Here is a 12,829-nt window from a genome sequence, read left to right on the forward strand (position 1 = left end):
AAGCATTGAGTATTCACGCCAAAAAGTGAAAATTTTTGCTTTGATTAATGTCATGGTTAGTTTGGTTTGTAGCCTTTTTGACTCAAGTTAGTAGGTCCTTAGGGCTGTCTCTTCACCTAATGCCCTAAAACCATCTGGTTTGGGAGTCATTGACTTAACACTCGTTACATGGGTCAATTAGAAAGCTTAAGAGACAAAACATTGCATAACCTGACAAAAAAAAAAAAAAAAAAAAAAAAAAAAAGAAGAAGAAGAAGAAAAAGAAATATGCTATTGTTGTTTATTCTAATAGGGATTTCAGTGAACTTTGAGATGTGGAGACATTGCACATTGGAAATACTTGGAAGCCTCATAATTTTATGCTAGTTCAATTTACACTGTTTTCAAACTTGTGATGTTTTAACAAGTCTTTTGTAAGTAATTGAATTTTCAGATTCCAATTCATTGTAAAGATGGAGTTCATCTTTTTAAGCTTGCTAATGAATGAAAATCATGATCTTGAAGTGATACGTTAATTTTTGAAATAACATGAACTGTGCATGATGTTTGTGGGTGATATTCCTGGAAAACCCTTACGAGACTTCACTCGTCCTCTAGGAAATTCCTAGGGGTTTAAAAGGCATGTTGCAAACGCTAAATGCAATCGTACATCCCACAAAAGATGAATTTATCTTTTTGTTTTCTGTTTTACCATTTAGTCTTTAGTTCTGTATTGTTAAGGGACTAGGAATATGTAAGTTTGGGAGTGTGTTAAGTGCTAAAATATTCATATTTTCAGTCCTTATCTTACATGTGTTAATCTTTTAGTTTTGGTTAATCTATGCCATTTTAGTTATTTTATGTGTTTTCCTTGATTTTGTAGGTCATTGGAAGAAAAAGAAGCAATTTCAGAAGTTTCAGACTTAAAAGAGATATTTTGGGAATATTAAAGGCCCTGGTAGTGCGATCGATCGCAGCTCTGCGATCGAGCGCACTACAGGCGAAGACCACAAGTGCAAGGCACCTGCGATCGAGCACACCTGTGTGTGATAGGCAAGTTAACCGCCAGGCTTGATATGGAAAGTGCAATTTTTAGGGTTTTGTAACTTAGTGCGAACTAGGGCTCAAACCCTACATTTTTTAGGGTTTCTAGAGTATTCCTAAGGCCTATAAAGAGACCCTTAAACCTCTAGAAGAGACACAATTTCCAAGGAGAAGAATTGGAGCTCTTCAAGTTCAAGTTTCAGGTTTATTCTTTTCCTTTATTTTATTTTATTTTATGAAGATGTTTAACATCAAACTTATGTGTAACTAATTTATTTAATAGGGCTAGATTGAAGCCCTAATTATGTTTAGTTAATATTCAATATTGGCGCATTTCTGATGATCATGTTGTGATATTTAACTTGATTAATTCCTGCTTTCATGAATTCTTCATATGTGTGTACCTGATCAATATATGCATGTGGTATGGACTAGTTAGTTAAATCAATTTGGATGACCGAGTCCTGGGTTTAATAAAAGTAACAAAAGAAATCCACACCGGGTTCTTGGGTTAATCAACATGGGGAACCGGGAGTAGACACTCATGCCCTAGGCCTCATGTGTTTGTCGATTTCCACAAATTTATGCTTTCTTAAAGAACAACTTAATAGACACCCATACTAAATCCTTTAAGAAATAAAAGAATTAAAATAAACACCCATGCGTAATTCATTGCTTAGGAAAATCAATAGCTTAAGGAGTAGACACCCATACCCTTAGGTTGACAAACATTAGATATACATAATATGATCAAAACATTGGCATATTGATATATTATCTAAATATAATTAGTGGTAGATATCAAAGTCCTACCTTTTATTAATCATATGATCTAATTTAATGAGATCATATGATTATATAATATCAAATTAAGTAATTGATATTAGATTCAACAATGTGTTACTTATAAGGGTGTTAAGAGAGCAAGTCGCTCAGGCGCGAGTTTGGGCTCAGCTCGCATAAGCTCGGCTTGTCCTCGACTCAAATCTTAAATGAAGCGTTTCGTGAACACGAAAAGCCCAAATGAGGGTAAAAAAATGCTATAGTAATAAAAAAACCCAAAAAAAAGCTCAATTTTGAAAAAGCGGTTAGCGGGCGGTTGACTATTTCACTAAGTGCTAACCGGTGGTTAGTAGCTAACCGCTAACCGCTAACCGCTAACCGCTTGCCGTTAGTGAAATCTACTAACCGCTAAAGCGGTTACGGTTAGCGATTTTTGCCAATAACTACTAACAGTAACCGCCTTGACACCCCTAGGAATTGAGCACCAAACATGCCTACAAGGAAGCATATAAAGAAAAGCTGGGTGAGTTACGTGGAGGAACCAAAGTCCAGCTCCCCTGCCAAGGCCAAACCCCAAACGCGTGGATGAGGACTTGTACAATATCTCACCTGAGCTCCTTTATGCAAAACCTAAAAATGTAGAACCTGAAATACCTTTTCTCCTACCGGCTAAAGAATGCTTCCTAGAAACTCGGTGTCCATTGCAATGACAGCGTAATCGTCAACAATATTCCGAACCAAAACAAATTCATCTTCAAAATTATCATTCCAAACTTCCCAAATGTGAATCGAATCGCTTTTTGAAAATAAATCAACATTATGTTCATGCCAGCCTCTGGGGGTGGTCAACGTGGCCCACGAGGCACCCCAGCCACCCCCTCTTCTAGCCCCTTCCCTTTTTTTAATTTTGTTTTTAATTTTTAAGTTTTAGTTTTTATATATTAGGATTAATTATATTTTATATATTGTTTTTATTATTGTAACACTTATTGTAATTTTATTAGATCTGACGTGGTACACTAACCGAATTCGTTAAAAACTTGACGAAATTAGATAGTAATGACTATTTGTTATATATTTTTGCATGCCATAAGGACTAAAACCCATAACCCATCATTTTCTGAAGTATTAAATAATTTTTGTAAAGAAACAGATGCACATGCCTGTCATGAGAACGAACTAAATTCAAAATTGCTATTTCACTATGCAGATGAAGATGAAGATGGTTTGCAGCCTCACTACTCCTTCCTCTCTAGTCAGATTGAATTTCACTGCTAGGTAGATTGATATTGGATAACTCATACAATTGTACAAAGTTTTCTTTTTCCCCCCTTGAGAATAAAGGAAACTAAACCTAATTTGAAGCCTAATGGGAAGAAAATTTGTGCGCAAAAACTACATCTTGTCAAGGGGAACTGTCTCAGCCAGCCTTATAAGATTGGCACTCTAAACAGGAATCAGCCAAAGCGAAGATAAACAGTAGCAGGGATGATCTATTATTCTTGACTATCTTTCCTGCAATACAGATAAATTATGTCAAAAATGAGATTGAGAGAGAGAGAGAGAGAGAGAGTAGAACAGGCATTCTTAACAGTAGCCAACATAATATAGAATCAATCCATCTTCACAGAGGCCTGTGAAACCAAAAGCTAAAAGTCTTTCTTTACGGTTTCGTATAACATGTAAAATGCTTTTGCATGTTATTTAAATCACTTTATGTTAAAGTATTGATTAAATGATTAAATTTATCTCTTCTTATTAACTTAAGCTTTTAGAACATGTGATGATTTATGACCTGTTTGGGATTGCATTTGAGGAGCTTAAAAGTGCTTTTAACACTCAAAAAATCCGTTTAAAGAAAAAAATATTCGTTTGATAAAGAAAAATTTAAAGCACTTTTGAGGGTCCAAAAAGTCTAAAAATGGCCAAAACGCACTTTTGACAAAAGCTTAAAAATGAAGCTTTTCCCAAAAACCCTTTTTGATTTAAAAGCTCTATTTCTTGAACGCAATCCCAAACAAGACCTTAACATTATATCAGAGTCAGAATCATGAGTTCGAGCCCCGACTCCACAATTCACCCTCCATTTAAATTCAATATTCCACGTGTTGGGTCTCACCTATTAAAATGGAGTTTAAGCCCACTCATGAAGAGAAATTAATTAAATGATTAAATTTATCTTTTCTTATTAGATTAAACTTCTAGGACAAGTAGTGATTTAACAATTTAAACTAGTCCTTCTAAACAAAATAATCCTTTCCGCAATCCTGTAGTTGGTAAGCAGGAAAAAAAGTCTATTATTTTTCATGAAATTATGTATCACATCCTTTCCATTTGGCATCTAAACATTCCATAGGAGAAAATAAAATGGCAATTTCAACTAGTTTAAGTTTCAAAGATTTGACTTACCTTCAGTACCCAAATTGATTCCTCTCACATCAAGAACTTCACGTAAGCGGAAGAATGACATCTAGATTATTCTTCATTAACCATTTGCTGGGATAGAAAGAAGCAGATGAGGTGAGGTAAATATTCCAAACCATGATTCTTGAGCAGTCCTGGAGTAAGGCTTCCATCTGGGTTTCATCTTCCACAACTTGTTCAATAAATGTGCTAACCTGCAATGCAAATCAATTAGGTTAGCAAATAAAGCCTCATTCTAGCTCATGTGGTCATGGCATCTCAAGCAATAGAACGGATAAAATATGGACTTGTCTCCAATGAAAAAAGGATTAATCAGTTAAAGTTGCTGTTAAATATGGTATAAGTGGGCTAGTCTCTCTGATAGATACCCTTTGTGGTGGGTGAAGCTTATAGCTCCATCCCATTACAAATTATAGGACCCATCAATCATGTCATGGAGCCAAAAATAATTTCTTTTGGAAAAGACCAAAATGACCATTTTGGCTGCTTATGAAACAGCAGCAATGCAATTCACATTACAACAAGTAGTACTATTATGGCTTACAGGATAACCAGAGTATAAACAAGAAAGACTAACTTGGAAGCCCTCCTTGACTGTGTCAAGTTGCCTAATAGGTTCCAGAGTGGGCCGGTGCCATCTCTTGGGATGCCACAGTATTGTACTATTGAAGGCAAAACCAGGCATTTCAGCATGGAATCTCTTAAATCTCATATGTGATTCATTAATGTACCATCCAATTACTTGAGTTTCATTACAAACAGGCCCCTCCAATATAGCTTGGCTTCTATTACCAGTTAGTTTGGCCACCGTCCATGTTCCAAATCTCCTGCGAGCCAAAACAAAAATGGGGCTATCAAAACAAAATGCACAACAGAATATATAACTGTGATGAAAAAATTGTGAAAAGAGACAAAAGGATGGTCTATCATATAATTGCTATAAAACCTAAGGTATGAATAGGGAATGAACAACTGGAAATCTTGCAACCAAGAGAAAGAGCCTCACTAGTTGTTGACATCTAAAACAGTACATAATTTTGATGTAGCAGAAACAGTAAAAAAGATAAAACATGTCTCTCTCTTGAATCCTTGAACACACAAGGAAAAAGAACAAAAAAGAAACTCTTCTTTTATTTTATTTTATTTTTTTTGATAGGTAATAAACTCTTCTTTTATTAAAAACCACTCAATATACTTTGTTAGAAGAGTTAGGGTTTGAGTCATTAGGGTTTTGGGGGTATTTTAGTCTTTATGGTATTTCCGTAATCCTATATAATAGGATGCATGTATTAAGTTGACATAAGTTGAATAATATAATAGCTTCCGCCTTTTGTGTCTAAACCGTTCATACAAACTATAACATGGTATCAGAGCTTGTTTCGATTCTTGGGTAGTTAAGTTTTCAACTTGGTGGCCGCACTGCCCGTGTGGGCTAACCCACACGGGCAGTACCTTCAAAGAGCTCCGTAGAGTTGTTTTGTTCTTGTTTTAGGGTGACCGAAACTCCTTCCAGTGAAAAAAATATATATATATATTTTGTTTGTTTTTTATGTTCTGTGATGCTGGCCAGATGGTTCTGTGGTGGTTTTCTGTCTTGTCTGAAGTGGCCGGAAAAGTTGCAGCGGCCATCGGAAAAAAAAAAATAAATAAAAAAAAAAATTCCGACGATTTGATGTTTTTGGTGTTGAAACGTTACTGTGTGGCCCTCTATTGATTATGTTGTTGCTGCTGTTGAAGTGGTCGGAGTGTTCTTTCTTCTCCGGCAAGTTCCGGCGAGCTCCAGCGAGTCTCCGGCGAGCCTCCAGTGACTGTTTATGTTCTGTTTTTCAGTGTTTTTAGGTACTGCCGGCCAGTTATGTGTGTTTCCGGCTAGTTTTGAAGCCCCGACAAAGTTCCGGCATATTTCCAGTGAAGCTCCAGCGAATTTTTTGTTTTGTTTTTCCAGTATCTGTTTTCCGGCGAATCTTGTTGGTTAATCATATGAAAAATTGTTGTTTGTTTGTTGTTTGTGATTGATGTATCCGACCGGCCTTGGATTCTCCGGCGAGAACCGATCAAGTGATCGTTGCATCCGACCGGCCTTGGTGTTTTACGGCGAGAACCAATCCCAAGATCGATGTATCCGACCAGCCTTGGATTCTCCGGCGAGAACCGATCAAGTGATCGTTGCATCCGACCGGCCTTGGTGTTTTTCGGCGAGAACCGATCAAATGGTTGTTCAAGTTACCAACGAGTTTTCGACCGGCGTTGAAGTTTTATTTAATTAACTTGTGTAGTCCAAGCAGTTCCAGCTTGAGGGGGAGTGTTAGAATATGTTTTCTAGTTGTTTTTCGTTTGCTTGTATCTTTCAAGCTGGATTCATATAATGTATATGCTCCAGCTTGAGGGGGAGTGTTAGAAGAGTTAGGGTTTGAGTCATTAGGGTTTTGGGGGTATTTTAGTCTTTATGGTATTTCCGTAATCCTATATAATAGGATGCATGTATTAAGTTGACATAAGTTGAATAATATAATAGCTTCCGCCTTTTGTGTCTAAACCGTTCATACAAACTATAACATACTTAACTCAATGTGATCTATCCATGAAATAAGAACAAATCCTAGTCCAAGGTTACTAGAAGTTCTTAAGAAAGGAAATACAACAAATCCTAAAATTTCTAAGAATACCAAATGATACAAAAGTCCTAAATTTACCAGGAAAAAAGAATCCTAATAGTGTTAGGAAAATCTGAAAAAAAAAAAAAAAAAATTCCTAGCACTACTTGGAATTACAGAGAAACTTGTCCTACATCAGTCCCTTGCATGAAATTAACTCGTCCTTCGGTCAGCTTCAATCCTCCTTTATTGGAATCCTAATTAGGCCTTTCCAACATTTTTTTCCATGATATCTCACACAAAAGAACAAATAATTCCTTTGCTCAAATCCATTTATGCAAAATCTTGAATATAGCCAATAGTTCTGAACGTTGTTTCGCCTTAGTTGACTACAGAAACAATCTGTTTTAAAATCAAATTCAAAAGTGGCTACCCCATAAAGGAAGTAATTTTGTAGGCAACCTTATGTTTGTTTTTTAACCACTATATTTCGTACTCCACCTTTGGTTAGTGGAAATTCTTAATGGTTGTCTCTGCCTATAGATATAAGCTTTTCACAAACCAAACCATGTAAATCTTGGTATCATATGTAATTGACTTATTTTAGTCGGCTCTTTTCTACTTCTTTGCAATCCAAAATGTCAATTTGTGACAACAATATCTTCATGCAAAAATCTCTAGATTCTGATGGTCGTTTGTGCCAAATATTAAATACGCTTGTTTCAGCACAATCTTCTTCTCATAGGCTGACTACCTATGAGCAGGTTTATTAACACCATCACAAACAGGGCAATTGCAAGCCCAATTGTCACTGCAAATCTTATTGTTTCCACCGCTCACTCACGTATGCATCCATCGTTAGCCAAGCAAGATCTGCTTGAATATCACAAAAAGCATACTGCGTCACATACAAAGCCTGCTACATCTCATGAAAAGCTAGTTGCCTCTCAAGTTTTAAGTCCATGAATTCGAATCTTATAAGAGCCCATAGAGAATAAGAAGGCTTTGATACCAATTGACGTTACAGAAGCAATAGAAAGAGAAAAAAGAAAATGTATCTCTTTTGAATCCGTAAACACACAAGGAAGATGAACTAAGAAGATACTCTTCTTTTATATAACTACTCAATACCAAACTTGATAATCCCTATCCATGAAATTAGTTTTAATACAAAGCCTTTGTATAGGCAATAAGTCCTAATCCTAAGCTTGCTAGGAGTTCTTAAAAAAAGGGAATAAAACAAATTCTAGAGTTATGTAAGAAAACCTAACAATACAGAAGTCTTAAAGGTCGTAGGAAAAGCCGAAAAAATAAAGAAAACAATTATAATTGTGGCCCAAGTGTAGACAATTTCGATCCAAATGCCAACCGTGTATATGATAGAAGTCAATTGTTCTTGACTCCTTTAAATTTTTGTTTAAAGATCAACTGAACCCAACATGTACATCCTTGGGGCAAAATATTAAGTTGGCAGGCTTTCTTGTGGAAGATTATTATTAAAAGAGACCATATACCCTTTCTAATTGTTGCATGAGTTGATACACCTCTAGTCAATAACGGCTTATTGGGTGAAGAACACAAATAGTATTACTGGCAATATGAAAATGAAATGGTTGCCAGAAGTACCTTCAAATGATAGCGTCTGAGGAATAAATTAGGAACTTTCTGCTCCATGTAATATAGCTGGCTCCTATATTGAGCAAAGGTCAGATTTTTTGTCTTGTCGCCCCACCACCACTCCCATAACACAAAGAGAGAGAGAGAAAGGAACCTAGAATGGGATCATTGCTCTCAAGTAGCATTGGCATTGGTCTGGATGCAAACTTGGCCAACCCTTTATGACAACATTTAATTATTGTTTACTCAACTGCTGCTAGTCCAAGTTCTTATAATAATAAACTATACCACTATTTTACTGCTTTGACCCACATTCTGTATTTGTTGCGTAGCATTTTAAACCATCAAGGATGACAAGCCTTATGACATCATTTATACTATTCTCACAGCACTCTATGTAACAGTCCGCTCCAAGAGATATGATATTGTCCTTATTGGGACTCAGCTCGCACGGTTTTGTTTTTGGGTTTACCCCAAAACGCCTCATACCATTTAGAGAGAGTATGCTATATAAGCACATCCCATTTTTCACACCCAAGCGATGTGGGATGCCACAATCACCTCATCTTGGGACCCAGCATCCCCACTAGCGACCCTTATGGGCTTGTACACACTCCCCTCATCTCAAGTTGGGCTATGACTCTGATACCATATGTAACAACTCGCTGCAAGTGATATGATATTGTCCGTTTTGAGCCTCAGCCCACACGGTTTTGTTATTGAGTTTACCTCAAAAGGCCTCATACAATTTAAAGAGAACATGCTCTATATAAGCACATCCCCTTTTGTACACCCAAGCGATGTCGGATGCAACCAACTAGATTGATTATATTGATCGACAACCTCCACAATATGCTTCCAATTTTCTCATTCTTGTCTGAACATTTGTTTCTTGTATTTTCAATCTTTCTAAATTATTCTTCCCATTCATTTCCTCTAAATAATCCCAACCCACATAGCTTCCATATTTCATGATTTTTGGTGCACATCGAAAGCCCCTTGTTCCATCACAACATGGTAATTAGGAAATAATCACCAAGAGCTTTTGTTGAGATGGTATGGTAAAACTTGCCACTGCGGCCACTAGCTTACATTAGAATGGTGCAGAAACTGAGGTCTTATTTGGTAACGGTTTTGAAAACATTTTTCTGTTCTCAAAACCAAAAAAACACTTTTTTTCTCGAAACCTAACAAACATTTCATAACACAAAACACTTTTCAAGTGTGGACCACACTAAAAAACACTTCTCACCTTTATATCATATCAAAATACTTTTTCAAACCAAAACCAAAAAACACTTTAGCACATACACTAAAGTTACCACTATTAAAGATGCAATAGCTACGCAAGGAATCTATGCTTTTATGGTTCTGGAGTGGTAATAAAAATAAAAAATAAAAAAATAAAAAAACTCACTTAGAAAACTGCAAAAAGGAAGCACAGATATCTTATTACTTTCAAAAATTCATGTGCGTCTTGCATGATAATCATATCATGGAAGGAATGAACTCCATTATTATTATTATTATTATTGTGGTTTCAGAGGATAGGAATCTGCCTAGATTTGTATGCTTTGATATAAGTTAACTATACTCTAAAGCAGCTAGAAACCACGTTTTAGAAACTTGTTCTTAAGACACATATAGCACATTCTAGAAGAGCCAAGCAATAACTAGTTATAGAAATGGAACATATTATAACCATTTCAAATCTGCTCTTTCCCACAAGAACTTCCCATATGCATGTGTACTTAGGGGCGCCTCATGATTTTTTATAAAATTTGTCGATTACTTATCAAAAAAAAAAAAAAAAAAAAAGAAAAGAAAAGAACTTCCTATATGATAACACTCAAGTCAGATCATAATTTTCTCTTTTTGGCTAACTCCAAATAAGACCCAAATAAAAATTACCACAATTGTACAAGGCTTCAATTGCATCAAAAAACAGCATGAGAGTTTTTAGCCCTAGAAGCGGAAATAAAATAAGTACCTGATCTGCCTCATTTGCTCAAAAAGATGGGCCAAGTAAACATTATTGTCATCTGCAAAGTAAACAATTCCATCGAGACGGTGAGTTTCTATGTGAGACAGTGCCACATTTCTTTGATGAATGTATGCATCTTTTATGTCTGTTAGATTTTTATTGCAAACAAGATGCCTGTACATAACCCCAGTTCTCCTCAAGATCTCAGCTGTTTCTGCAGATTGGGAGGTCATCTCCACAACAATCCATAACAGAGGAGGTGGGACCAACTTTAATGTCTGAGCTAAACGTATTAGATCATAGGCTTGAAATGGCCGGGCATTTGTTGGTGTCACTATTATCAAAAGCTTCCGCGAAACCAAATTTGAATCTTCATTGAGTGGTTGGCTATCAAATTTTTCCTCATGGGTCTCATCTATCAGTTCCAAGTCCTCCACTTCTGACTTTAATATTGCAGAACGTGTCATGTCTCCACTGTCTAATTGTGCCACAGTTTTGGTCACATTTTCATGTGTCTGAAAATTCCTAATGGTGGATATTACCTCAAATGAGAGAGCTTGATGCTTTGACATGGGATTCATGGATAAATTCATTGAGGCAAGAGGGGTAAGTCCCATAAAAAACCCAACCATGAAACAAAAGAAAAAATGGAGAAGAGACCTCTTCCACATTTGCACCCTCGATTTTGACCTCTCAAGAGGCCTAGAAGATCTTGGTGAAAGTACACTGAAAACAAAAGCTTGAGAGTCCAATGAACCAAACAAAGAAGATAACAATCCACCGGAAGGTGGATAATGCTGAGGAGAAGATGAGGACCTGGACAAGGGAGAAGCAACTGAACAGACTTCCCCATTTTGTAAAGCTACAGGTCGAGGCACTGGAGACAAGGTTCTTCTGATAGAAGCCATCAAGAGGAATGATTCCAAATCTTACTAACTTCAAACCAGCTTAAAGAGCTACCCAAAATTAGAATTACCACTAAGATGCATCTACGTCAATTACAAACTCAATCTCCTTACCACTGAACACGATAAACAGACAAAAGTTGAGCCCTCGTTTCAGCATTTTGCGTCGAAATTAATCTTAAATTCGTCAAACAAATTGAGCCAATTCAATTTTTACAAGTACAATACTGAGGTTCAGCTCTGTGCTGCATGCATCTGAGATGAGACAAAATTTATAATTATAGTTGAATCCTCAATAGCAAGCCCAGATAAACTATAACACAAAATTTCGACCAATCCCCTCCGCACGAAGACATTCTCAAGCAGATAAAACACCAAAACCAGTTCAAAATGCAACCTTACGTCCCTATCTTACCAATGTCCTAAGAATCAACAAATTCAGAATGGAGTTCTTGATCTACAATTAACTTCCCAAAAGAAGTACAAGCCAAAAGAACCATCAATAAGCTCAAAATTCAAACAAGAAAAAACCCAAGAAAATGCCCAAGATATCATCAGCTTTAGTCCCCCGAAAACAGAGAACTTTCGGACGGAAATGCTACATTACCTTTGAATGACACATGGGTCTTCTATCGTTGGGGACAAATGATACGGGAAAGAGAGAAGCAGCAGCCTCCGCCTTGTTCACATCTACAGAAAACGAGGGCCTTTTGTTTCCTCCCATGGAGTCAAGCAAAGAGTGAGTATGCAGAGAGTAGAAAGAGCGATCGGAATTGAGCGCGTGTCTACCTTGCGAAGGAAAAAGAGACTCAACTTCTTCGAGCAGTCACAGCGTTCTCTCCCAATCACAAAGATTCCAAACACAATAAAATAATTTTGGAGTTACTGGATTATGTAACTGGACACGAGTGGACAACTCATTCAGGGCCCGCCTGTTTGAGAAACACGACCGTTTGTCAGATTTTTCCATGTTTTTTTTTTTTTTACCCAAATCATATAATACATAATATTCCACCATATACGGGTATTCCACTGGCTATCTATTTATTTTTTATTTTTTATTAACTTTTCAAATAGCTCTTCCATATCTTAGAGCACTAGCAGCAGGGCTTCCCTTTAATTTTCTCTAAATTTAAGACACAAAACTACTTTTTTTTTTTATCTATGAAAATATATTTCACAATAATTTTTCTTACATTTCTGTATATCATTAAAATATTATTTTTTTACAAAATACAAGTTCCCTACCTATCTGAAAGACAATTGTTTATATTAAAATAATATATAATGAACCACTTTAGTTCCCTTACACATTGGAAAGAGAAATTATAGGGACACTAACTATTTTACCAACATATGTGTACACATGATGTGGGACTTATTCATTGGAGATGATCAAAATAATAAATAAAGAGTTCCCTACACATTGGAAAGAGAAATGTTAGGGGTACTAACTATTTTATTAACATATGTGTACACATGATGTGGAGGATATTCAT

At 36.3% G+C, this 12,829-nt stretch overlaps 1 protein-coding gene across 1 annotated transcript; it reads right to left on the bottom strand.

Annotated features, from left to right (window-relative positions):
• Positions 1–3,064: 3,064 nt before the first annotated feature.
• Positions 3,065–12,177, bottom strand: LOC132189642 (putative beta-1,4-xylosyltransferase IRX9H). The gene is made up of 5 exons (XM_059604391.2): positions 11,938–12,177; positions 10,432–11,585; positions 4,808–5,057; positions 4,216–4,424; positions 3,065–3,321 (listed from the first exon to the last, which is right to left on the bottom strand). Exons 2-4 carry the CDS (start codon positions 11,331–11,333, stop codon positions 4,254–4,256), a joined length of 1,323 nt encoding a protein of 440 aa, XP_059460374.2. The 5' UTR covers positions 11,334–11,585; positions 11,938–12,177; the 3' UTR covers positions 3,065–3,321; positions 4,216–4,253.
• Between the last annotated feature and the right edge of the window lie 652 nt (positions 12,178–12,829).

Source organism: Corylus avellana, chromosome 9, assembly GCF_965113065.1.
Source record: "Corylus avellana chromosome 9, dhCorAvel1.hap1.2, whole genome shotgun sequence".
Taxonomy (NCBI): domain Eukaryota; kingdom Viridiplantae; phylum Streptophyta; class Magnoliopsida; order Fagales; family Betulaceae; genus Corylus; species Corylus avellana.

Excerpts from the sequence above, each read along its gene's own strand:
- LOC132189642 (XM_059604391.2), bottom strand. The coding sequence starts at position 11,333 with ATGGCTTCTATCAGAAGAACCTTGTCTCCAGTGCCTCGACCTGTAGCT. Across the intron at positions 5,058-10,431 it reads GAGCAAATGAGGCAGATCAG|GAGATTTGGAACATGGACGG; the intron begins GTACTTATTTTA and ends TTTGGCTCGCAG. Across the intron at positions 4,425-4,807 it reads CAGTCAAGGAGGGCTTCCAA|GTTAGCACATTTATTGAACA; the intron begins GTTAGTCTTTCT and ends TTTGCATTGCAG.